The 27,598-nt window shown below is 33.6% G+C and overlaps 2 protein-coding genes and 3 long non-coding RNA genes across 6 annotated transcripts in view; 2 read left to right on the top strand and 3 right to left on the bottom strand.

Annotated features, from left to right (window-relative positions):
- Window positions 1-27,598, top strand: part of LOC105328374 (biogenesis of lysosome-related organelles complex 1 subunit 3) — a 72,547-nt gene that overhangs the window by 43,448 nt on the left and 1,501 nt on the right. The window lies entirely within an intron of this gene.
- On the bottom strand, window positions 9,012-11,412 carry LOC109617194 (tripartite motif-containing protein 2). The gene is made up of 2 exons (XM_020062577.3): window positions 11,197-11,412; window positions 9,012-10,903 (listed from the first exon to the last, which is right to left on the bottom strand). Exon 2 carries the CDS (start codon window positions 10,867-10,869, stop codon window positions 9,199-9,201), a length of 1,671 nt encoding a protein of 556 aa, XP_019918136.3. The 5' UTR covers window positions 10,870-10,903; window positions 11,197-11,412; the 3' UTR covers window positions 9,012-9,198.
- LOC136271140 (uncharacterized) lies at window positions 12,852-27,562 on the top strand. Its single transcript, XR_010708988.1, has 3 exons — window positions 12,852-12,958; window positions 15,257-15,344; window positions 27,521-27,562. It is a non-coding gene; the product is annotated as an uncharacterized lncRNA (long non-coding RNA).
- Window positions 18,057-27,502, bottom strand: LOC109619778 (uncharacterized). The gene is made up of 3 exons (XR_010708987.1): window positions 27,046-27,502; window positions 19,536-19,587; window positions 18,057-18,932 (listed from the first exon to the last, which is right to left on the bottom strand). It is a non-coding gene; the product is annotated as an uncharacterized lncRNA (long non-coding RNA).
- Window positions 20,687-24,331, bottom strand: LOC117692310 (uncharacterized). Its single transcript, XR_010708986.1, has 3 exons — window positions 23,579-24,331; window positions 23,209-23,353; window positions 20,687-20,949 (listed from the first exon to the last, which is right to left on the bottom strand). It is a non-coding gene; the product is annotated as an uncharacterized lncRNA (long non-coding RNA).

A 27,598-nucleotide genomic window follows, 5' to 3' on the forward strand; every position in this document is an offset into this window, starting at 1 on the left:
CCACCATTTGATTCTCAAAGACTTAATAGCCATAAACAAAATAAAACAGGCCTATTTCAAATGAACAAAAATTGGTTGTTTCTAAAATTCTATTTTACAAGTGATTTTCATCCACTCAGAGCATATGAGTCGGACAAATACTGTATATACATTCATTAGCTTATTTACAAATGTTTTGTTTATATAAGATATATATATGTACTATAAGAACAACATACAGTCACTAGTTAGTTTGTATATTGTCATGCATAATATATTTAAGTTTGTTTACATGCCATGCATAAAATAGTCCATCCACATTGACTGACAATTGGATATTTTACAGTTTGTTTATATTTCATAATGTCCAAACAGACGGACTGTTAGCAAAAAAAATATTTCATAAAACAAATGTAGGACAGATCAATTTGATATTGAAATAGATTTGAAGTAAATCATTTTAAATCTACACATTTTTTATGACTATAATCTTTCAAATTCAATATATTCACAATGCTCACAAATAATGTATAAAGAATTTGTACACAAATCAAATTTATTACTGTTTAATGTTTATATGTAATATTGAATTTTCTTCACTTTACCTGTTTTCCACTCACCCACATAGAGGTTGTCTCTGGTGTCCACACATAAATCCCTTGGATGTTCTAAATTACAGTTGTCAATGTAGCGGAGGAACTGTCCGTCCTGATCCAGGATGTGGATAAGGTCATTGTTACCATCTGCTGTCAGAATCCGACTCTGGCTGTCTGTACTGATGCCGACTGGATCAAACGATTCCCTTTTAGTAGTAGTAAAAGAACCTGTGTACGTAAAACGGAGTTTCCCGGCCTGATTGACAACCACAACTGCTCTGGCTTTACGGTCAGCTACACAGACATCTAGGTTCTTGTTCTCACTGATGTATTTAGGGTAACGGCCTGATGAAAAAAGAGATTTCCCTTTGTCATCGTATTGAATCATTTGTTTCTCTTTGGAGCCATTATAACATACAAGTTTTGTTTGCTTCTTATCATCACTGGACATGACAATCATGAGGTCACCAGATGAAGAAATGCCGATAAAGAAAGGTCTCCACAGTTGAAGCTTAATTACTGTCTGAATCTGTGTATTCTGCACTATGTTCACAGTTCTATCATTGGGATCAGTATAAACTAGTTCGCCACTCTTGTTCACTGCTATGTCCCCTGGTATTTCTCCTGACTTGGTTTGGATTGACTTTACTAATTTACCTAGGAGGCTGTAAAGTCCTAGCATGTTGTCTTGGCCACTCGTCCACACATCATCATCACTCAAACAGGACACACAGCGTAATCTATTAGGCTCTCCACACTCCGTGTTTATGTCTGTGATAATTAGTGGCACATCAATGAGGGGTCTTTTTAGGGGAGAGGCCTCAGCAGCGGGAGAACGCATTGTGTAGCCCTGCTCTTCTGTTTCCATTGATAATGCTGACAGAGAACCAATTTGCTGATAAATCTGTTCTTCATTAATCTTCATAGGGCTGAATCTTGGTAAGGAAACTATGAGTTTAGGTGGCAAACTTCTAAATTCAACATTCCTGGATTTGTAAGCAGAGACAAGGCTATTATTATTGGAGTTTAGTAATTTCCTCAGATCAGCAATGCTCTGTTCAATGTTAAAAATACTGCGTTTGATTTCATTTTCCTGTTTATGTAAAACAACCAAGTGTTTTGATTCCATTTCATTTACATGAAATTTCATTTTCTGTAGAGCAATGTCTATTTCTCTGTGAAAATCTTCTCCATGCTTTTTAATAGAGTCTGTCAATATCTTTGAGTTTTTAATGAGATCTGCTTTTTGGTCTGGGATTGCAGATGCAATGTCTTGGTATTTTGGAAAAATCAATTTCTCTAGTTCTTGCAAATCGTTTCGTAGTACTTCTTTTTTGGTTTCAAGACTTTTCAAAATATCGACTTGTTGGTGTCCCATATGTTCACCAGAGGATGCACATTGAACACAGGTAGGAATGTCACATAGTTCACAATATACTTCACATAATTTTTTTCTATGTTTTGAACATTCAAGAGTAAATATGCATTTTTTGAATGTTACCACTTTGTGTTCTTTTGGGTAATCTAAAAGATGTTCGTCGACGCAGGCAACACACAGATGCATGTGGCAAATGTCACAATACATGATGGGGCCCGGGGTCTTACAGAGATGACACCGTAACACATCCTGGGCCCAAGTACGGGGGTACATGGTCTGATACCTTAATAGATCTGTTTAGAAAAATCTAAAAAGAATAAATCATAATCTCAGCTGGAAATAGTTTTCAATATCTTCAGTGATCTTATTCTTGTTCATCCCCAACAACAAAAAATACCAAGTGAGAGGTTGCAAGTAATGCAGTTTACGCTTTATATTATGACCTTTCAAATGATTTTAATTTTTTTGGCAAATGTTCACTCTATTTAGCAAGAGAGTTAGAACTGACCACTGCATGATATAATTGACAAACACCCACTGAACACTGGTTATTTTTCTACTAACAAACTACATACCTTAACTCTACAGCATAACGGGTATTTTTACTTCCTAATCTGGTCACGATGGCGGTGTGACGCGCTCTACCTGATCGTGAGATAATCAGGTAATAAATGCAGTGGTGAGGGAGCCGATATTCATCCCTCGTTGAAATTTTTACAATTTTTTTTAAGAATATAGGATATAGATAAATCTAACATCTTCATTTTATTTTATTTACACTTAATTTATGTCAATGTATTTTACATGTATATACTGTAGAAAACACAGATGGCAAACTTGTAAATAACCAAAAGCTTAATAAATCTAAAATAAATTATTGGCTTTGGCGCCATTGTTCAATTGTTCAATTATGTGCAAAACAAACATTATGTTCAATGCCTTTTTCTGGCCCCTTCTCCATACAAGTTTTCTAAAAGTGCCTTTTTCTTAATGTTGTTGGTTATTTAAAAATTAATTAATATATTAAAATCCAAATTTGCACATAGGTTGTATGGGAGCAGCTGTTGCCGTGAATAATCAAACATAGACTGTAAACCTTATACACACTAAAAGATGATCGCTCTGATGAAATAGTTGTTTTGCTAAGCTACATGTAGTTATTTAGTTTGAAAATCATTTGGACAGGACATAAAGATAAGTTGAATGAAATTGATAAACGACTTAAGCTTCGAAACGTGTATGGGACAGACAGCAAATATTGCAAACAGAAAACCAAGTGATGTGTAAAACCTTCTTTGGTCATTTATAACACAGTTTTGAATTCAGATTTTACATTAATATCTATATTTTTTTAAAAGAAAGAAGTTCGAGATTGTTCACTGATGGGCTTTTCAGTCAAATTAAATGCGACTTAAATAATATAAACACACTCAAATACTATACAAACCTTTAAAAATATATTGATTATGCTAAGTTGTTCAGTTTTATCCCGGATCAAAGGACCACAGACATAACATGGTTGACTTTGCTGAGAATTATTGAAGAAACCTAAACGAAACCGGCTAAATAAGTGTAAAATTGAACCTGAAGGTTAAGTGTGTTTAAGGGGAACGGACACGATTTTGGTCAACGTTTTCTTTCTTTTATTTTTATCAAATACGATGTTTTAGTAATGCATTTCTAATAATCAACTAAAATTTGAGTATCTGTCGTTTAGTTACATGTATAATTAAGATATAGAGCTTACAATTCTTTGTCATGTAAACACGGTTCGTGCCTTGTTTTTGTTTACATTGGTTAAATATACTGGTAAAGGTTCTATTTTAAGCTGGCTTTTGCTATTTACTTATTTGTTTGAACACAAATATACAATAACCAAAACTGGAATATTTTGAATTTCATATAAATACCAATATATCTTTGAAGTTTTTAAGAATAAAAACTGTTTTAGATTTTGGAGTAAGAGAATCAGAAAATATAAAGCAGAGTAAATGTTTTACCATGTTGGGTTTTCAATGTTTGTTTCTTCTAAATGATATGTAATATGTTTAATCATTGTTTGTGATGTTGATGCTAGGAAATATGCCAATCACAGAACCATAATGGTAACATGTATTGTTTGTACCACATAGCTAAAGATTTGCATACAAAGATGGAATAGCAGACAAAAAATGTTATATGGGATGCCAGACATAGATAAACACAATACATTTACCATTTATCCGAAACTATTGCTGTTGATATCATATCATTAACCTAATTGACGTTAGTGAAGTATGTGGCTTGTGATACATTCTGAGGTTGAAAGAGAACAGGGAGTTAAGATTGCGTGATCTATAAATAAATATTGAGGATTAAAAGGTAACGGAATAGAATCAAAGGATTACCTTGCATAATCATCGTTCCTGACCATGGCGAGTACTTGAGTTCCATGCCGGCTGAGATAGAGATAATATGACACAGGGTGGCCTTGTGCGGGGTTAGGCTTAAGGACACATACATGATGCACCAAAACATTGCACATGAAATTGAAAGTTTAGCATATTTTCTGCTCAACATTAGCAAGCAAATTAATTTTTTTAGAGAGACAAACAGGGACCACCGTCAACAACATTTTGAAGGTTTTCTTCTCATTTCACAGCTCAAAGTCTTTATTATTAAATGTTTGTACTTTGAATTCCTCTTTTTGACCAATAATTTAGATAAACAGAGTTTAATATAGTCTAGCCAATCAGAACACGTTAAAACAAACCGTTAAAAAAGTAAATAATTTTTGGAAAGAATGAACACTTTTACCAATATTACTGAATGTAACAGTGGTAAAAAGGGTATTTGTTCCCTGACATTTTTTGCATTTTTATGGTAAAAATTGACCCCTTGTCCTAGAAAAATTAAGACAGAGGTATAATACATGTATGATCAAGACCTAATAATAGTTATAAGTATTGATATAAAAAGTACTTTTCTCTATTAATTTTATTTTATCATCAATCTTTACAACATTTCTGGAGATGGTCACAAAGTTTAATTAAAGATTTAAGTTTTCTAAAAACTGCTATTTTGGCTTTCCCAAGCAACTGTATATTGGTTTTAGTGGAGCAGCTGCTGTCGTTAAATATCAACCAGAGAATGTAAACATTATTCACACTGACAGAAGAACGCTTAAGATAGAATATAATTTAGACAGGAGTTAAAGATTAGTTAAATTAATCAGATAAAATACTTAAACTCGGACATATACAAATGGGGCACACGACTAATGTTACGAAGGGAAAACCTTGAAGACATTAGCGAAACCTTCTTTGGTTAATAGTATAATACATACGTTTACATTCAGATTTAACAATATTATTTAATTGAAGATTTAACAATATTATATAATTGAATACATTAAATAGACCTACTACATGTACAATCTTATAAAATAAGAACCTTTCATCTCCTCATGTAGTTCACTGTATACAGGATTATCACTTTGATATACAGCTAAAATAATGAAGTCTCTTTTAAAATTATCATCAGGTATAAGTTAAGAAATCAAATATAGCTGAATAGCGTTGTTACTGCAAATACGTAAATAAATGCAAAACACTTCAACGCTTTCCGATTAGTTGCAATAACCTCACTAATGGAAGAGGGGGAATCATGAACAATATTTAAAACTTTCTACTGCGGTGGACAAAGTTATCAATATTAAATAGCCGACTTAGTTTTTTTGGCCAATTTTTGAATTTTTAATAAATAACTCTTTTTCAAATTAACACAATTCGTTGGAAAGCTGTCGGACTATTTTCAGATGCAAACGTAATAAATTCAAAGGTAAATGAAATGTAAGAAGTTGTTTAACAATGTCTATATTAACGGACAATGGTCTTTTGTGAAATTAGACTAAATTGGTTGTTGGTAAGGGAAAAGGAAGGAACAGAACAGCACAATCAGAGAAACAGTTGATGTAACTGAATTCTTTTTTCAAATATTTGGATTGTGATGATTCCCTCAAAATATTTTTAAAAGTATACGACAATGCTAAAAAGTTATTGGGCTCTGAGCATGGTTGTTACATGATCGAATCCTTAAGAGCCCGAATGTCCCCTAATCGGCCTCGATGTATGTGTACATACAACACCTAGAGTTTTGCTTTTTAACGGTGGATCGAGATAATTTTTTTAAACCAAAGATGAGTTGTATTTGTATCAATTAGGGAACATGAGGATGAAAATGTGTTTCTGACAATGCAGTATCAGCTGCATAAACTAAATTCACTGTAGTGTAACATATATCAACAGCATCAACGACAAAGCTAACGTATTTATTTATAATTTTTTCTTCTTATGTACATGTTGTACTATTTGCCATTTGTTTATTCTTATATAATCATTATTCTTTAGAACAATAGATAAGTGTTGATATAATGATATATTATTTTGTCAGCAGGGTCGTATTACCTCCCTAACATCTAGGCAGTTGTCCCTCCATACCATACCAAGCATGGCTTAACTTGTTACTCACAATGTGATGCATTTGGAATGTTGCCTCACACACCATAAGACTGTTATGACGGTCAACAGTGCACTCATTACCACGTCTACGATGTCAGCTGCAACTTACTGTTTTGGATGTTAATATGAGCCGCAATCGCAGCAAATACGTAATCAATCCGTGTTACTAACTATAAAGGCGGTTCTCCCATCTTGTCATTGGGGCTATTATTATTTTCTACCGTCTATAAACTGCGCAAATAATTTTTTTGCGGGAATTTTCAAGAAAGAATTTCTTTTGCTAAGGCATCTAGTTAGTAACTTATTATGTGTTTTAATAAGTCGCATTTTACCAAATCAACTGTACGGAGGAACCAATGAGATTGCTTAGAGGTCACGTGATGGAAAGTGTTTAGAGGTTTCTCATGATATATAGACGTGGATTTTTTTGTGTTTAAGCAGTTTGGATTATTAAGGATTTTATTTGTTATATCGGAACTTTCCATCTCCAGTGCAAATTATTGTGCATTGATTGTAAGAAAAGCGGAGGAATTTGCAGATCTAACTCTGTAATTAAATGCAGAGAAAGTAAGGGAACTTTTCCCTGAAACTTGATACAAGTTCGATGCCTAACCCAAGTGGTAACGAGGCTGGAGCTACACCCAATTCTGGGACTGGCATTAATCATGATAATGCAAACGTGACTTTACCCAATTCTGGGTTGAATGAAAATGTACCTTATTCTGGGTCAGACATTCTGAATACATTCAATTCTGGATCTACATTTTCACAAGGCCGTTGTGCAGTCAATTAATTCTGGATCCAGATACAAATGAAATACCATCCGCCAGTGATAACAACCATCCGAGATCTCGCGAGACTCCGGTAACGGGAACAATGGCGGCGCACATACGCGAATTTACGCTAGGGACAATTTTGAACAAACAACAAACGTTGTTACACAATGTAATGTTTGAAATCAAGGAACTGAAATCTAAAACTCAAATCACTGAAAATCGAAAGAAGACAGAGAAAATACACCTCGGCAGACCAGAATCCGATGAATCTGATGACGACGATATGGAAGAAATTCGGAGGACAGTGTCACACAAACCGCACATTTATATGGAGTTAGACGATCTCCTCCAAGCCGAACATATAGGTTCAGATGAAGATGAAGACCTGATTAAACAAATTGAACATTTTTACGAACAGGACGAGAAATGTTCAGGGAAAGTCAATGATAGATTGGCTTAAATAGTCAACGATGGAATGTGTATTCGTATAAATGACGATAAGAAGAGAGATCTGTTGACTAAACATTACAAACCTGAAAATTGCGAAAATTTACAAATTCCAAAAGTAAACAAAGGCATCTGGACCTCACTGGGACGACGAGCACAAGACAATGATCTCAAACTACAAAATTCGCAACACTTGTTTGCAAGGCTTTATATCCATTGTTGCATTTAATGGATTTACTCATGAAAAGCTACAAATAAAGTTGAGATGAAAACAACGGATGTCAAAAATGTTTTAGCCTTAACTACAACGACACCTTCAAATTAATGCAAATAGCATTTGCTGATTTATCACAACGCCGTCGCGATTGTCTCAAGCCAGAGCTCACCAAAGAATTTAAAACATAGTGTGCTGTGGACAATCCCGTTTCCAGCAAACTCTTTGGTGATGATCTTGACAAACAGATGCGCGTCGAATAAGCAGAAAAATCGTACACTTTAATAGAGCAGATAGAAACAATCGAAAATATCTGCCCTATGATAGACAAAAGACATTTTTTCCAAAATTTGGACACAGGCAATTCGGTCAACGAAATACAAAGTCAACTTTTTTAGAGAGGCGCCAACAGCTAAAGTTATCCAGGAAACAAAACCACTTACCAGTACAGAAGAAATAGACCAACATGTAAGTGATTTATAACATATGATTGGGGCTTATTCTGTGGTGAACACGCCAGAAAATTTTCATGGAGAAAAAATTCAATATTTCTTAGAAAACTGAAAGAAAATTACATCAGATCCTTGGACTCGTCAACAAATGAAAGGTTATAAATTAGAATTTTCTGGTGTACAACAACAGGCTAAGATGCCAAGAAATTATTGCATCAAGAGAATCAAAGATCTTATATTAGGAGGTTTGTATATAAAAGTGACATGGCAATCTTAGTCTTATCTGGGTCCAATTTCAGTGACAATCAAGTCTCCAAAAATAACATAAGTTTGATATCTATAGATTTGAGAAAACTGATCTTTATGTTCTCTATACAATTTAGAGATTTCTTTCCAAAGATAGATAGTTTTACTAGCTATTGAACAGTTATAGTTTAAATTATTAGTTTTTTCATAGTTTAAGAAATATCTACCAAAAATAAGAATTTTAAAATTCTGCAATGTCAAAGGCCTTAGTGATAATGTACATTGTTAGAAACCAATGTTAACAACAAATTGCTAAGATTACATTTATTGACACAAATCAATTTGATTTACATGTTAAATACATGTACATGTATATAGATATTAAGTATGCATACATGAATAAAACACAACCCTTAATTCTATCCTTCAGAGTCACTACAGTATGATAAAACAATAAAACACTGTAAATAACAAACACAGTTTGGTAACATTTGATAAAATTAACAGAAGTTTCTTGATTTATTGTACAACATTTTTACTTGACAAATTTATTTACATTTAGAAGTGATATATTGTCTTTGTAGACATGTACTAAAATGATCACAGTTTGTTTACATGTAATATTGGATTTTCTTCACTTTAGCTGCTGTACATTCAGCCACAAAGACATTGTCTTTGGTATCCACACATAAACCCCATAGAATCTGTAAATGACAGTTGTCAATGTAGCGGAGGAAACGTCCGTCCTTATCAAGGATGTGGATATGGTGGTTGTTAAGGTCTGCTGTCAGGATCCGACCCTGGCTATCTGTAGTGATCACGATTGGATTAAATGGTTCCTTGGTAGTAGAGGGAGGACCAGTGTATGTAAACCGGAGTTTCCCTGCCTGATTGACCACCACTACTGCACGGGCTCTGTAGTCAGCGACACAGATATCTAGATTCTTGTTCTCACCGATGTATTTAGGGTCAACTTCAGGTGAATAGAAAGGTTGTCCTTTGTCATTGTATTGAATCGTTTGTTTCTCTGTGGAGCCAGAATAACGCACAACTTTTGCTTGTTTCTCATTATCACTGACCATGACAACCAGGAGGTCACCAGAGGAGGTACTACAGACATAGAGAGGTCTCCACCCCTGTAGTCTGATCACTGTCTGTATCTGTGTATTCTTCACTACGTTCACAGTTCTATCATTGTAATCAGTATAAACTAGTTCACCACTCTGTGTCACTGCTATGTCCCCTGGTATCTCCCCTGACTTGGTTTGGATTGACTTCACTAGTTTACTGTGGAGGTTGTAGAGTCTCACCATGTTGTCATCACCATACGTCCAAACTTCATCATCACTCAGACAGGACACACAGCGTAATCTATTAGACTCTCCATACTCGGTGTTTATTTCTGTGATGATCCGTGGTACATCAATGAGCGGTCTGTCCGGGGGAGAGGACTCAGCACCGGAAAAATCCAATGTGTAGCCATGTTCTTCTGTTTTAATAGATAACGCTGAGAGAGAACCAATCTGCCGATAAATCTGTTCTTTGTTAATCTTCTGAGGGATGAATCTTGGTAAAGAAACTGTTAGTTTAGGGGGCAAAATTCTGAATTCAGCAACCCTGGATTTATAAGAAGAGACAAGGCTGACATCATTTGAGTTGAGTGATTTCTTCAGATCAGCAATGCTCTGTTCAATTTCAGAAATACTGCGTTTGATTTCATTTTCCTGCTTATCAAGGACTACCAGGTGTTTGGATTCCATTTCATCCACGTCAGATTTCAGTTTTTGGATGGCAATGTCTATTTCTCTACGCAATTCTTCTCCATGTTTGCCTAGAGCTGTTGTTAATTTCTTGGAGTTTTGATGCAGATCAGCTTTCTGAACTGGGATATTAGATACAATCTCTTGGTATTTAGGATAAATCAATTTCTCTAATTCATCTAAATCTCTCTGTAGTGAATCTTTCTTGCTTTGAAGGGTTTTTAAAATTTCAACTTGTTTGTGTCCTATATGTTCACCTGAGGAGACACACTGCACACAAATAGGAATGTTACATTGTTCGCAATAAAGTTCACATAATTTTTTGGAATGTTTTGAACATTCAGGCGAGAATCCCCTCTTGTTGAATGTTACCACTTTGTGTTCTCTGGATTCATCTAAGAGGTGTTTTCCCACGCAGACTACACATAGATGAATGAGACAAATGTCACAGTACATAGGAGGGCCCGGGGTCTCACAGAGATGACACCGTAACACATCCTGGGCCCAAGTACGGGGGTACATGGTCAGACACCTTGATAGATTTGTTTAGAAAATTCTGAAGAAAAATAATAATTCATCAGGTTAAATAAAAAAATGTTTTCAATATGAACCTATCAACCTAATTATTGTGAAGAAAATAAACCTACGGGTGAACCTTTTTGAGACATAAAGGAAGTAAACAAGTTTGCGTTCTTTATTATGACCTTTAAATAATTAAAATTCTTTGCTCATTTTTACTTCATTTAGCGTTAAGATATAAATCAGAATTTTCTCCCGATAAAATCTACAAACAATTGCTATATGTTACTCATTATACACCGGTTGTTTGTTTAAAAACAGACTACATACCTTTACTCTTCAACATGGCGACTCAGGTATTTTACTTCCTGGTCTGGTCGCTATGGCGGTGTGACGCGATCTGCCTGTCCGTGAGATTATCACGTGATAAAATGCAGTGGCGGATATAAGGGGACCCGTTCTCCCCTCTTGGTGCAAAATTTCTTTTTGGCTATATATTTTAAGCCTCCTCTCTATTCAAAGAAAAAAGTGTTCAGTCGTATTTCACAATTAAACTGTTTACAGGTATATGCACTGTAGAAGTGCACATATGACACATCTGTCTGTTTGTCATATCACAAACAGTACATTTGCTAAGCTGAAAGTGTCTCAACTTGCACAAAACGTAATAAGAATTATAATTTATTAATATCTCATTGATTATCTTTTTTACAATATTTTTTGTTTAGTAGCATTGTTCAAAAAACGTTCAAAACAAGCAATATTTTCTTTCGATTTCTTTTCAGACCCCTCCCCCTTTTCCATATAGGTTATATATATAAAAAAAACCACAAAATAGACAAAAACGATAATGTCAAAACTTTCTGTAACTGTTACAACAGTGAAAGAAGTTTCAAATCTTTCTGTTGAAAACACATCACATTTTTAGAAAGTTTAGAGAGTTTCTTGATTGGAAATACGCTGGAGTATAATTTATGATTGATATTTTTACTTTTTCCAGTTCTTGAAATACGATGGGCAAGTCCAATAGTAATGAGTTCATGAGAAATAATATTATACATAGAATATTTGATTTAATATCGTGCGCGGATTCACATTTTTTCCCCAGAGAATTAAGTTTCAAGAGCGAATTCCGTTTCCTACAGAGGGTCCATTAAGGCCTATACATGTATTTGGTAACTTATGGTGCATTTGTTTTAACAAGTCCGAAATTTCCGTGGGATTCCGGACTCCGACTCCTCCTCCACCCCCCCCCCCCCCCCCGCCCCCCGATCAGGTTAAGAAAATATCTAGCTGTTTTAAATATTGCTTTAAAATGAAATTCTACACTAAAATTGCATCCGATTGTTTTGATATTATACTCTGTCCCGAGTTTTTGCTTCCACCACTTTTTGCATGATATTTCAATATTAAATAGTAAATACCTTTGTGCTCAAACTAAGTTCATCCACTAATATAAAAAATGTCCAGATTATCTGTTTTGAATAGCCCCCTCTACCGCTTCAGGTTTCAATACACATCCCGAAATTGAAAGTCTACGGAGATTTTGCATTGCAACAGCCATTAATAAGCCCGGATGATAACGTTAAAAAATTGTGCGATGTATTCCGAGTGTATTCCGAATGGAGAAAAGATGTAAACATTCCCCATTATAAATCTCCGTTAGGAATCTGTTTTCGTTCCTGTGAGTTTTTCTGAGTGGAAAGGGATAATTGTTCAATGAAGATATCTTGGATATATCCCTTTTAACGATTTCAACTGTATTTCTTTCACAGGTATGTGTAATTTTATTAAAAATCATCAAAAAGCGATGGAAGCAATAACTTGGGACAGACTATAGAACAAGACTTATGCGTTCCCCCTCCCCCTCCTCAAGTGATCACTGGGTGTCGAGGATTATTGCAGAAATCCGGATATTCGTTTGTCTTTCCGGATTGGTTTCAGTTGCTTTATTTCTACTTTCGATTTCAATTTAATGGAGGTGGGCCCACAGTTTCATGACTAACTTTGTAGATCTTTGATGGAGCCAGCGATCAGAACAGTGGTGGATGGAGAGGCGTCAGAATCAGACGAAGAGGAGGAAGTCGACGAGGTGACCTACAATATTTACCTATCCATAACGTGTTGAAAATAATCTCAGCAAGATTCGTTGAAAAAATTAATCGTCCAGTGTTGTTTATTCGGCTTGATATTTTCCCTTTAAATTCAAATATAAGATTTTTTTGATAACAGACTGCAATAAGACCGCTGTATAAAAATACCCACGAAATCTGCATATATACCTAAAAAAAAACCCACCAATAATTTAACTACTATCAAGGATCGTATTCATGTATATACGTCCCTGCTGCTATTAATAATTCATGATCATTATGAAGCATACTTTTGAAAGCCATTAGAGCATTTTCCTTTGTGTGTAATTTCCCATGAAAAAGTATTGAGTTCTTGTGTGGGAGTTGGATGGATGTTATATATCTGCAAGGTCAAAGGGGGTTAAATTGGAGGTGAGGTCTTCCTCATAGACTATTTAGAAGGGAGGGGGGGGGGTAGTGATTGATAGAGAACCTTTTTCAGTGATAAAGAAAGTACATTCTTGAATTTGAATAGATATATTTAAGTAGTTTAAAGGTGTTTTAAAATCAATGATAGACCTCAAGTCCTTCCTCAAAAGATCAAAGGTAAAATTAAATTCCTCAAACTGTCTTTGCTTCTGTTAACCTAGATTACTTTTCATATCAAAGATTTGATAAATAATTTTTATAAGAATACAATAAAACAAAAATCTTAAAGCTGTAAGAATCTGACTATTTCATTTGAACCAATGTCCCAGCTTTGATCATTCCTAAGATATATAGTTAACATTAAGATGTAAAATAAATTCTCTGTAATCATTAGGTTCCTGATGTAAGACAATCGGACCAGAACCTAGTGAATGCAGTGTCAATATCGGGAGAGGCCCTGGAGTCAGATGACGAGGGGGAGACAGACCCGCCCATCCCCGCCCTTAGAGGTACTATTGTCAATCACCTAATTCATGCAATATCTAGAGTTTGTAAAGAGGAAAATGAAGGCAAAAAATTTTGAATGCTTGAGATACCTACAATGTAATTAAATGCGTCAAATTAATATCCAGATAAAATCGCGAGAACCATATCTTGCAAATTTTAAAATCTTGTTTTTTTTCATGCAGAGTGAACTAATTAAATGAAACTATGATAACATTTGAGGTTCTTGATTTAATATTCTCTTGATTTGATACAGAAAGGTTGAATTTCAGAATTAAGTAATCGTGTTAAATAAGGAATCTAAAAAAAAAATATTTACATTCTGTGATCTTCAAAGCCTCTAAATGCAACAAGTACCGTATTTTTCCGACGATTAGTCGGTATTTTTTTCCTCTGAAGCAGAGCACCCGACTTATCGTCTTGTTCGACTTGTCGTAGGCTCGTAGTCAGAAATTTTTAAAAAATAGCATTAAAAACCTTGGTTTTAATCATCTTGAGTTGGCTGTGTGATTGAAAATTACGTTGAATTCACTGTTCATCGTCAAAAGTCAAATTGACGAGTTTTTTTATGACGTCACAAACGTTGAACGCTGTAAACTGCAATGTCACAAGCGAAAATCAAAGTTCTCGCTTGTGGCTGTTACTGTGGCTCTTCCATTAATATCAACTTACCCTTAGGATAAGATAGGAATTTTAAGGTATGGATCACATTTGCAGACAAGGCAAGAAGTTAAAAAATGTAAATATAAGCATTAAATCATGATTTTTTGAAGTATACACTCTCATAACTGCAGCGGTGTGTGCATACAAATTTTCATAACGCCCTAACGCGCGTTACTTAATTTGTATGCACACACCGCTGCAGTTATGAGAGTGTATACTTCAAAAAATCATGATTCAATGCTATAATATTTTTAATTTCAGTAATTTCCAAACTGAATAAAATTGTTTTTTAGCTCTGATTTATGCATGTACATGTACCATTCACATGAATATACTGTTTACATTGTATGCGTGTTTTAAACTTGGTCATTCTGAGTTGAAATATGTGGGGTCTTGTAGGTATAATACATGTATTCATACATTACTTGCTATCTTTCTATGTAGGAAGGAGAAAAAAGAAAAGAAAATTATTTAAAATTCTGACAAACTGTGCAGAAAGCTATTGCTAAATAAAAATCATGTTGATACAATTGGTGATTCAAGATTTTTGATGTTCTCACAGATCTTGTACCCCTTTTATTCATTAATTCTGAAGGATTGTTATTGTTTGCATAATCTCTTATCTTAGTTCTGCTTGATTTAGAAACTTCAATACATGAATAGATCAACCAGGGTTAGTGCACAAAACATATTTTCCTTATGTATGTTTTTTATGTTTATAGTAGAACACAAGGAGAGTGGGACCGGACAAGAGGAGACTGGATCTCACTCAGTGACCAGACTCTACTCCAGTAAACCAAAGTATGACAGGTAAGTAATCAATATCTACATGTACCAGGTAATGTAGATATACAGGTGTATGCAAGAATATAAAACAGAGAGAGAGAGAGAGAGAGAGAGAGAGAGAGAGAGAGAGAGAGAGAGAGAGAGAAATTACACTAGTACTGGATCCCATTTAATGACCAGGCTTTACTCCAGCAAACCCAAGTATGATAGAAAAGTGATTATCTAAACAATAAAATGCTTTATTTGGTGACTTTTGGGGGATATAAAGGTGGCAACATTGCAGAAAAAATACCTAACCTGCTAATACAGGTTTTGTAAACAAAATTCTGCAATGATTGCTACCTTTATGACCTGCATGAAACATCAAATATTGCATTTTATTGTTTATATTTACATCTTTCTTTTAACAATTTCATAGATTTAGGTTGATGAAGGTTTCGATAAATCGATAAATGGGATGTTAGATTATAGTTTTGTCAGTTTCTACAGAGCTATGAATTACAACAAATTTCCATTTAATCCAAGATTCCTCTGACTCTAACCCCCGCTTTTATATTGTGACTTGCGCAAGTCACAATATAAAAGCGGGGGTTAGAGTCAGAGGAATCTCGGATTAATTTCCATTATGATAAGAAATTGAGTGAATTTTACTTGTTCGATGTACTTGTAAATATACATGATTTGTACAAGATGCATGTATTAGATATAGGTATTTTTCTGATTTAGTTTTCTGTGGTGGAGAGGATACAGCATGGATGTAATAATGTAATCTATTTTATGTTATATTAACTTACATGTACCTGCTAACACTATTTGTCCTCCCATGTTTTATTTGCTTGAATAGAATACTGTTTACGCAGGACAGTTAAGGCAACATTTTGCTTTTAAACAGCAGTAAAAGGAGGTCTTTTTGCTTTTGTCTATTCATTTCTGCATAATGAATAGTTCTAAACTATTTTGGGTGTTATTGTAAAGATATGGGTCTCCTTTACTTGACCATGTCTAAATTTGTCGGTCACGTGACTTTTTAGGGTCACGTGGGCGTCTTTTAGACAAAAATCGTCAATGCTAAAATGAGACAAAAAGTTCAAGGGTAAGGCAAAGAAATTTAAGAGTAAGTAATATGGCAACATATTCAAAATTATCCATACATCATAGAAATCAATGCTCATTCAGTTGTAAAGTTTACTAGTTATGAAAATTTCTTTAAAAACTGGCTACTTGTTCCTAAAATAGTGCATTTTTGTATATCTTCATTGCAATTACAATGTAAACCTTCATCTCTCAACAAATGAGCATCAGTTTTTATAAAGAACTCGTAAAAGGGAAGAAAATCATACCAAGTTTGATAATATCTATAGCCGTCTTGCACTTGAACTTTTGGATTTAATTTCTCAATCTAGAAGTCCTCTCAAATCAATACACATTTCAAACGCACAAGTGATCCCAAAAGGGGAGGTAACTCTTTGAGCGATAACTCTTTTGATATAGGCGCGATGTCATTTTCTCACATAATCCGAATTAATTTTAGGATATGTTTCAACAGTACATTATGTAAATGGTTATTTAAACATAGTGCTTCTGTTTTATTTATTTCAAAAGAGAAAAGATGGTTACGATGAATCGTCCGCATTTCCTCTGTTGTATCATGGATGTAAACAAAAAACCGTTGTGTATCAGTTCTCTTGGTTAACCGCATTGGTGGAGTTATTGGTTTCTTAATATTTTGTTAGTAATGGGAGAAAAATATATAAGAGCTAATTGTACACAATTATTTGAGGGATCAGATGTCAACAGAAACAAATGAAGCCCCTGATATTAATAAACTATATAACTAAATTGTTCTCATAATATATATTAAAAAATAAGATATGGAGTATTTTTTTCATTATTTATGTGCAGCCTTTGCCCAATGACTGCATATTCTATAGCACTGCTTGGGTCTGTTATTCTGGGGAGGGGGTTCAAAGGGGTAACTTTATTCTGTTTGCCAGGGGCCAGGTACCATGGTGTTTTACTATGTAAATTGTGAATTAAATTAGAATTTGCCACGGGGACTATACATGTAGATCTGCCCATGTATGAGGCCTTTTCCCATCCCCCATAAGCAATCAACAGTATTCACCTTTGTATTACACATGTTTCACTTGTAATTTAAACACTCATTAAAATTGACTTTTATTTTTATTCAACACATGCAGAATGATTAAGATTAAGGAGAGGGGGAGGGTTAGCATATCTATTCATTCACAAAATAAATTCTAAACGCTCATTTCTCATTACCGAGAAAGGAAAGAGAGTGTGTAAATCCTACAACAAGGCGTTCAAAAGCCATTTTGGGTTCACATCAATATATTGAATTTAAATAAGTCTGAATTCTCCTATGTGAGATACTCTCTCTCCCGCCCATTTACATACCATCCCCTTTCCACTTCTCAAACAAAATTATATATATATAAACAATTATATTTGGTTCATTTGTTTTATTAATTCAAGAAGATATTAAAAGGGACTTTCTGAAAAAAAATTCTGTGACAACATTTAAACCTGACATATGCATGCAAACTCAAAATTGCAATTTCTTTTTATGATGTCAATGTGTTTATTGTATGACTCCTTAGTTTTGGTCCTCTTCTCTCTTCAAAAACACAGTCTTCCTGTTTCTAAAGTTCAGGTTTTTCTTTCCATCATTTCATCTTGTATATGACACCAGGATAAGGGTGCGAGTAAATGATCACCAATAACACCCCTGCGAATGTTATTGTCATTCAAATTTTAGACCACGTGGTTTTATTTGACCCTTTCAGTTTCGCAGTAAAAATCGTACCTCGTGTATAAAGTCTATTTCACAGTTCATATATCTAGGTTCTTAGTATAGTAGTCAAATATAAAATCTAGAGGTTTATTGATTTTAAACTTTATCTTCATTAATTGGTGAATAAAATGTGTTCGAGAAATAAATATGACTATACAAAAATTAGTTTTTGTCTGCTGTTGCAACAACTAACATGCTTAAAAGAGATCCCTCCTGAGGATTAATTTTCGATCCGCGCCTGACCTAGTAATAACATCAATAGTGAAACAGACTATACCATTTTATGCAGAATGTACCTTGAAAATGGCTCGATATACTAAGTTTTAATGCAAAACAGACACCCATTATTTTTTTTAAAACATGGTATTGCACACCACAAGCATCAAACATGGCTATGAATTTATTAAGCAACCCAATGGTTATATTTTCAACCACTCTACACGTGTTTGCACACGAACGATAACTCTGTTCTGAATATTATCGTTTAAATAAATAACTGCTAGATGGTAAAATAAGACATACATCTTGAAATTTTTTCCCGTTTTAACATAAATCACAGTAGGATATGATATGAAAAACGACCAGTACTTACGTATTTTGAGAATATTATCCGAACACTTATACTTCCGCTCGAAATTTCACAGGAAGTGAACAAATATTGGTGAAGTCTCGTGAACTTTCATTCGAGCACCTCTGGATTTATTACTTACATAGCAACGATAAAGAAAACATTCCGAACACATTCGCAGGGGTGAATAAGAACATCATTGTAAATCTCAAGACAAAGCAGGTACCAGCTAAAATGAAAATTATATATATTTCAGTAAGTTTAACTTGTTATCAAAATGGCTGAAAGACTGAAATGAAGGATTTTCTACAATTTGATATTCAATGGAATTTATTTATCTTAATAAACATTTCATTATGTTTAGATGTGCATTTAATTTTGCACAAATTCAAATACAGCTTTTCAGTTTGATCGATTTGAAATTATTCGCATCCTCACCCCTGATATGTGCATGATATTAGTTTAATTGCACCCCTTTATTTTACCCGGCCTGACCTTAAAAATGCACACCTCTCTCTCTCTCTCTCTCTCTCTCTCTCTCTCTCTCTCTCACACACACACACACAACTGATTTGATTGATTGATATTATATAATGCTGGTGCAGTCAGTGTGAATTAAAAAATACCATGTATTGTTGATTTGTTGATGAGCAATATTCAAAATTGTAGATTTATAAATAACATAGGTTTATATCAATCATTTTAAAACATTAAATGAAACCATTCGTACTTGAAAATACTTTTTCTAATTGAATTGTCTCATAGAATAATCAGATTGGTCATTATTTCAATGATAAATTATTGAACTTATACATGTATGTTATTTACTTACATTTTCTTCCAGCCTTTTTTTTTCAAATCAGTGTGACACTTTTCAAATTACTCTGCAAATAACAAAATATAATTATGAGAAGTCATACAATTTAATTTACATGCATATAAGGATATGTCAACAGTAATTTGAACATTTTTGTGAAAGGTCTACATAATATATTATGCATGGATGGGTAAAATGACCAACACTTCAAATTTTATTTGAAAGTTACATATAACACAATCCAAATCAAAAAGGGAAAATCAAAATTCCTTTTTTTTTTGACCCTGTTTTTCATATCTGCATCCATATACACCCCTTTTTGCCAAAAATAAGCCTTTACAAGTCAAAATTCATGGAATTTTCCTGAATCATTGACATTTAAATGCATTACACAGACATTTAAAATGAGTAACGTTCCTCTTATTCTTTTAAAAACTTATGAAGCATCAGAGGAACGTTCCTCCTACCTAAACTAAAATCTCTACATTTCATCTGCGGAACGTTCCTCTTTTCACTTCAACAGAAATCTTGACAAAGAATCTGAGGAACGTTCCTCTTTTCACTTTAACAGAAATCTTCACAAGTCATCTGAGGAACGTTCCTCTTTTCACTACAACTGAAATCTTGACAAGTCATCTGAAGAACGTTCCTCTTTTCACTACAACTGAAATCTTCACGAGGAATCTTGAGGAACGTTCCTCTTTTCTCTTTAACTGAAACCTTTACTTGGTACCTGAAGAATGTTCAAATTTCCTTCATTTGAAAGTAAAAACAGCAATAAGCAAAATACCGGTAATCCTAAATTAAATAAGCATTTAAACATGTTATACTTTACGTAAATATTAAGGATGTTAACAAGTACTTGAGTACTTGACTATCGCTCAGTCCCGATGATGATCAGCTAAAAAAATTTAAGTTGATTACTTGATATAAAGTAAAAAAGAGTTTGAATTTTTAATATTTTATATCCCGGCATTTTTGGGTTACAATTCTAAAGAACAGCTTTTTTTTTTTTTTTTTTTTTTTTTTTTTTACATATTTGTTACTATAACTAATTGTTTTCAATAAAAATACATAGGCATGTAATTAAGAATACCAATTTAATATTTCTTTTTATATTAAATATCAAGTTTACTTTGTAATTGGATTAGATGTGTATATATTGTCTCAGTGCATAAGATTTTATAATTACTAAAAACATAAAGCTCGCATCCATCAAATTCAGGATGGAGTTCCCAAGTAGAGCTGCATTTTCCAGAAAGCACTTTCACTTAATTCAGTCTTTGATACATGGTTGACATGAATCAAGGTTTATCTTCTGTTCTGTTTATCTTCTTTTCATACTGTGTGACTGGCTGGATGGCTTTTGAACTTTTCTGTGGCCTCATTGATTTCCTCCCAGGGGGGATGTCCAGATCTTCTATAGAATCTATGTATAATACATATTTGCATTAAAACTCATCATTGCTAAATAACTTCCTGTTATTTCATTTCATAATGAAGATCTGGTTGTAATGCTTATTTTTGTTCATAACGCACAAATTCTCAAACATACATTTAGGTATTGACATTCTTTAAGAAGAAATACCCAGTATATTAAAGGTCACATAAGTTTTTCCCTGCTTAACTTGAAAGAGAGAGAGAAATTAGAGAGATGTAGCACGAGAGAGAGAGAGAGGGAGAGAGAGAGAGATTTATTTATTTGTACAACAAATATTTCTCTTCAGATATATATACCTATATACCTAAATACGTTTAAACATTTACAGAATCCAAGTAGGATAATTAAGCATGAATTTGATTTGAATCTACCAAACATCAATATACTCTTGAATTTCTGCTCTAATCTTAAAACACATTGGTATTACTGCATTATTTTTTTTGGATGGCGACAGATCTTAACACTTCACATCAAATCCCAAAGCTATTGTTATCGGGCCGTTCATTCTTGTGAGTATGAGAATGGTTCACAGCTCTAAATTATTTGTTTTAAGCCAGACAGCTGAGCAGTTGGAATTTGTATCACTTAAATTAAGCAGGAATTATTAACCACGTCAAACAAGAAAGCTGTATAATTCAGATTCTGTTCATCCTATCAATTTAATATTGCAGCAAGGGAATACTAGAATTCAGTAAATAAGCTTGATGAGCTTGGTCAAACTTATTTTTGTTTGAAATTTAGAAGGCAGCATAAATTATTCAGAATATTTGCTCATCATAAATTCTGGCTTGTTATACTAAGGACTTTATGTTTGTATCATCAAAATTCTCTTCAATTTTTTACATGCTCCCAAAAAATGGGAGGGGGGGGGGAACTCCATGCATTTTATTCACTTTTTGATATGTAAATTTAAGAAAATTGTTTGCTGTGAGAAAAAGTTAAGGGGGGGGGGGGGGTCCCCCTACATCCTGATGCTACGTGCCTGCTTGAAAGGGTTGATTTAAAAATAGGGTGGTTTTTTTTTTTTAAAGAAAACACTACAAATAAATGCATCTTGGCTGATGGAAGAAGTGAGGATAAAAGGCAAAAATTTCTGAATGAAACAACATTCCCATGGATGATTTAGACTCAATATTCCCAAATCACTTAATTTGTGGTAACTCCTACCCCTACCCCCCTTCCCCACTCCCCCGACAAAAAAAAATAAGATGAAGAAAAGACCTAACATTTCTCCCCTAAAAGAAAAGCTTATTTCGTGGAGGGATAGGACAAATCATCCAGTCATTCTTTGATTGAGTATTTATTCCTTTTAAAGATATCAGTAATTCTCACGCATGAATAACTTAAATATCATCAGTGCACTAGCTATAACTATACATCCGCTATTCATCTGCGCGTGCAACCAGATAATCTAAAAAAAATTGTAAAATTAAAAGTCTACACCAAAGAAATTAATTGAAGAAATATATGTATAATTTGATAGTTCTAATGTATTCAGTTAAGAAGTAAAGTGGATATATTACAAGGAGAGGACATACATAGGCTAGCTATGCCTGTTGTTCAGTCCTATTAAATTTATTCAATAAAACATGTTTAAATAAATTAGAAGTAAAGTGAAAAAGTCTTAATCATACCCTTTATCTAGTATTTTTGTTCAACTAAAATGTGCATATAATTCATAAACAGTCACCATGTTAAGTTTGTTCCTAAAACATCAATTTATCTGTCTTAAAGTTAAAATTCATAATATACGACTGGAATAGTGAAAAGGATAAGTAATGAACTTAGGAAAAAGTTCTTTCCTAAGATATAACTTAGTCTTAAGTTTGCTTTGTGAAATGGGCCCCTGTGCACTCATTAGATTAATCCTTTCACATTTGTACAGGTTACAATTGTGTGATTAATTCATTTCGGCAGATTAATCATATATTTAATATTTAACTTTTTCTTAAATAGAGCATGTTCCTATTCCATATGACCTAATATCTGTTTATGATTTTCCTATTTACAAAGTCTGATTTGTAAGATCTAAAACTCACATCATGGAGTTTATAGTGTTACTGAATTCATTTGTCCCAAGAGGGCCATTTTCCTAGCAATGGCGTTGATAAGCATTTGTAGGGGAAATTGATAACCTGTAAAATGAGAAGTGGCTAGCAGATTACGCTGTTTCAAAAGAGCCTTGTGGGAGTAGTCCCAGAAGGACAGCTATAGTGTGAGATTAATTTTAAATTAAGAATAACAAACCTTAATCTTCAAGCATCTTCCATCCCGATCAAGCTCTGTCCAAATTAATGCTCCCCATCCTCTAGACCAGCAAACAATTCAGATGCAGTGATTTCAAATCAAAATCCACAAGGCAAAATATTTTGTCACTGCCAATCATCATTACCTATAACATTACATTGTATTATGATTATATTTTAATTTTGCACATCATTTCAAAATTTGATGATTACAATAATTTTTTTAAATATCAGATAATCAAGAATTTTGTATCAATTTAATTTAAATGCTTTAGATTTGCAATTATCTTGATTGTAGTAAATTAGCAGAAGAGCAAAAGAAACTCAGTTATGTATTTTAAACGTTTGGATATGATAAAAGTATTTATTACCTTGATGCCTGCATCCTGCAAAGTTTGCAACTGCAATTTCCAAACAATATTTCTGTTCTGCTTCATAACGTACACATGCAGCGTTGATCTTAAATTAAATTTGCGACCACATTTTGCATCTGTTCCTAAAGCAGTGATCTGCTGTTGAAAGCTCTCAAATTTCACACAGTTACTATTATTAGCACACCCCGAACATCTTATCAGCATCCAGTTAGTGATTGACATCTGATAGAGGACCTTAGCATGTGCATGTAACAACAAGTTGTTACTCAGCTTGAAATGGCCGGCGGTGACATTAGCAAACCAAATGAAGCAGAGTAATATGGGCTTTAGGTCATGACATTTCTATTGACCATGCATGCTGAGAAGTTATTTACAGAATATACTGGAGTATTTTGATATTAGATATTTTCTAGTTGATAAACATGAGATACTCCAAGAAAGCCAAAAAGTGAGTTGTTTTTTTTTTTTACCTAAAATATCCTACTTAATACCTGAGGTAGATTTGTAGATTTATCAAAACTACGAGTACACTATTGAATTATAGCTCGTGTATGTTGTGATTTTATTAGGAAGGGGGAGGGGGTAATTGTTAGCTAGTGTAAGATATAATTTACATGTATATTAATATAATGATTGCATTTCATATGAGAACTGTAATTCAAATTTTATATCCTAATCATGTTTGTTACTATCATCCAGCTCAAAGAATTTGACAATTGCAAATTTCTGGTAACCTGATTGTTTTCTCAAAGCTTAGGTACTGCATTCCCCCAGAGTTTCACGATACTGTTATATTTCTGAAATTGCTGTGGGTTTGCGGGGAAATTCAAAAACATTGTACATGCAGTTGTATTTTAAATTTTTACAAGGTGAAAATGTGACAGTTGACCAAGGGATTTCTACTCAGCTCCTGCAGCGTGTAACTGCATTCCTACAAAATATTTTACTAACAAATGACTGCGCTCCAACTGAGTGCTCATAATGTGCTTAGAGTTGGGACCTCAAGTTTACTGTTTGTGTGTGTGTGCACCCTTTTTCATCAGTCCTTATATTACTTAACCAACATCATATTGTTGTTTCAGCAGCTTGACACAAAGTTTTTGATTTTATATTTAAAATTGTTAAATTATGAGCTGCAAATCCGCTATCATCAGAAGTTATTTTGCACACTTCTTAAACAAGTTATTTAATAAGTGACATAGTTAGCATGTCTTCTAAATTTCAATTGTGCTTATTAGCTACATGTGCAATAGGGGTTTTAGTGAAAATCATCCCTGCAATAATTATCACCGCAATGTATCATATCAATTTGCATCATGATAGATATTAAAAATAAAATCAGGATTTTCCAGTAAAATGTTGACAATCGCACATCAATTATTTACAATCAATTTAAGCAAAACTTTTTAAGTCCAATTGCACAGAAGACGAACAGACGGATAGTCAGACGGACGGACAAGGTGATTCTTATTTACCCCCTAAACTTTGTTTGCGGGGGGTATAAAAACAATAAACTTAAAGTCAGTCCCGGGTTTACAATTTTGCACCCTCTGCACAGGGTATTGCACAATACATAAAGGAAATAGTTTTAATGTCGTAAAACACAAATGCAGAGTAAAATGTTCAAATATTCAGGTTATCATGTAACGTTTTTATATTTTTAAAATTTACTTATCATAAAAATTATTTTGAGAAAAGTGAATCCTTAGAAAAATGTTCAGAAGTATTTTAATCATTTCGCCTCTTCTAGATCTTCAAAATCGATGTTATCCACCTCGAAGTCAACGTCTTACGATGACGTCAGTTGAGACTCCGAGTCTCTTTAAGAATGATTAATTAGTATAATTTTGGTTTGTCAAAATCGTTGTTTCAATTTGTCTTTTATTAGTTTAACAAAAAGGATTGTTGCTAGTCACATTTTGCGTAATGATTAAAATACTAAAAATGGAAATGTTTTGAAGTCCTCGGGTGAGAAGTAAACATTTTGTTAAATGAAATGAGGAATTAACTTTCCTCGAATGCATTGTAAAGATTTCAATTTAAGGAAAAAGAGGAACGTTCCTCGGATGCTTTATACAGATTTCATGTAAAAAGTAAACAATTAACTTGTGAAAGATTGTACATTCCTCAGATGCTTTATGTAGTTTTCAGATGAAGTGAAATGAGAAACGTTCCTAAGATACAGTGTAAAGATTTCAAGTGAGGAACGTTCCTCAGATGCTTTGTCAGGATTTCAGTTTCTATAATGAAGTGAAAAGAGGAACGTTCCTCAGATGACTTGTCAAGATTTCTGTTGAAGTGAAAAGAGGAACGTTCCTCAGATGAATTGTCAGAATTTCTGTTGAAGTGAAAAGAGGAACGTTCCTCAGATTCTTTGTGAAGATTTCTGTTAAAGTGAAAAGAGGAACGTTCCTCAGATGAATTGTCAGAATTTCTGTTGAAGTGAAAAGAGGAACGTTCCTCAGATGAAATGTAGAGATTTTAGTTAAGGTAAAGAGGAACGTTCCTCACTGATGCTTCATTAGTTTTTATGAGAATAAGAGGGACGTTACTCATTTTAAATGTCTGTGTAATGCATTTAAATGTCAGTGATGCAGGAAAATTCCATGAACTTTGACTTGTAAAGGCTTATTTTTGGCAAAAAGGGGTGTATATGGATGCAGATATGAAAAACAGGGTCAAAAAAAAAGAAATTTTGATTTTCCCTTTTTGATTTGGATTGTGTTATATGCACATTCTACACAAACAATACCATATATGACCATGAATGTAGATTCCTCATTTAGAGAAAATCAGATGGAGACATGCAGTCATTTGTTTATTATTATTTGGTTTTTTTTATTACCAATAGTACAGCATCATAAGTATGAACCCAGGTGATTTCAAGATTTCAAACAGTGTTATGGACGTAGTAATATACTGAGTTCTAAAAACAAACTAGTAATAATTAAGAATTTATGTGCATAAACATCTTAATATATCAACTGGATGAATGTGTAAACAATATAAATGAACTGTCATGGAAGAACTTTGAACACAGTAGAAAGGTGTTATTGATCAGCTGTTCATCAATTTCCAGAAAATGAAATCAGCATCTTTTAGCCTGCACTGTACTGATTTTCAGAAAATCAAATCAGATGTTTTCACACAGTCTTTGTATTGTTTACTTACAAATTGAAATAAAAACAACAGCTGTGTAAAGCTAAATATTGTCAGTACAGGTACTATGAACTGATTCGTGTCGATTGGTGAAAATGATCAACAATTTAACGGACTGGCAATAAAGCTACATGTACAATGTACATTGTATAGGCCTAAATGTAAACAATGCAGTCTCTCCTCATGTTTTGAACAAAACAACACATTAAGTCGATCAGAAATGCATCAACAGTATAAAATCACAATAAAATAGTTATTGAGCTATCTGGTATATTACAAATACACTGTATATCTAATCTACATACCTGATAAATCATCAAAAGATCGCCATCATCGGGAATACCAGCTACACGTGTTTACATCGTCTGACGAGCGCTTTTGGGACGCAGATTCACACCCATACGACAGATGCGTTATGGAAATTCTTCGTATATTCTGATTGTTGTAAACTTATAAAAACACACATGAGTGATTCGTAGTTATATTTTGCTTATGAAGTATTAAATCAGCCGTATTTTATGCTTAAACTGCTGTTTTCGGTATATATTCTATATATGGTAATACAGAGGCGGGGCGTATATTATGACGTCATAACTCATTATCCCTTCATTAGCATATCAAAACGATGTGTTGCCTTATCTGTCCTGCGTAAGAAAAAATTTCAATACAAAAAAATTGGAAATGAAAAAATAATATTGTATGCAATATGGCTTCATGTATTTGTAGATAATGTTTGTATGTTAACATTTTACTCATTGATCATTTTGATTTTTTTTCCAGTCTGCTCCACAAGAAGTTACATAAGTACGAGGACCAACCAAACATGTTTTGCCATACATCTTTTACTTAACAGCCATC

Source organism: Magallana gigas, chromosome 9 (genome assembly GCF_963853765.1).
Source record: "Magallana gigas chromosome 9, xbMagGiga1.1, whole genome shotgun sequence".
Taxonomy (NCBI): Eukaryota; Metazoa; Mollusca; class Bivalvia; order Ostreida; family Ostreidae; genus Magallana; species Magallana gigas.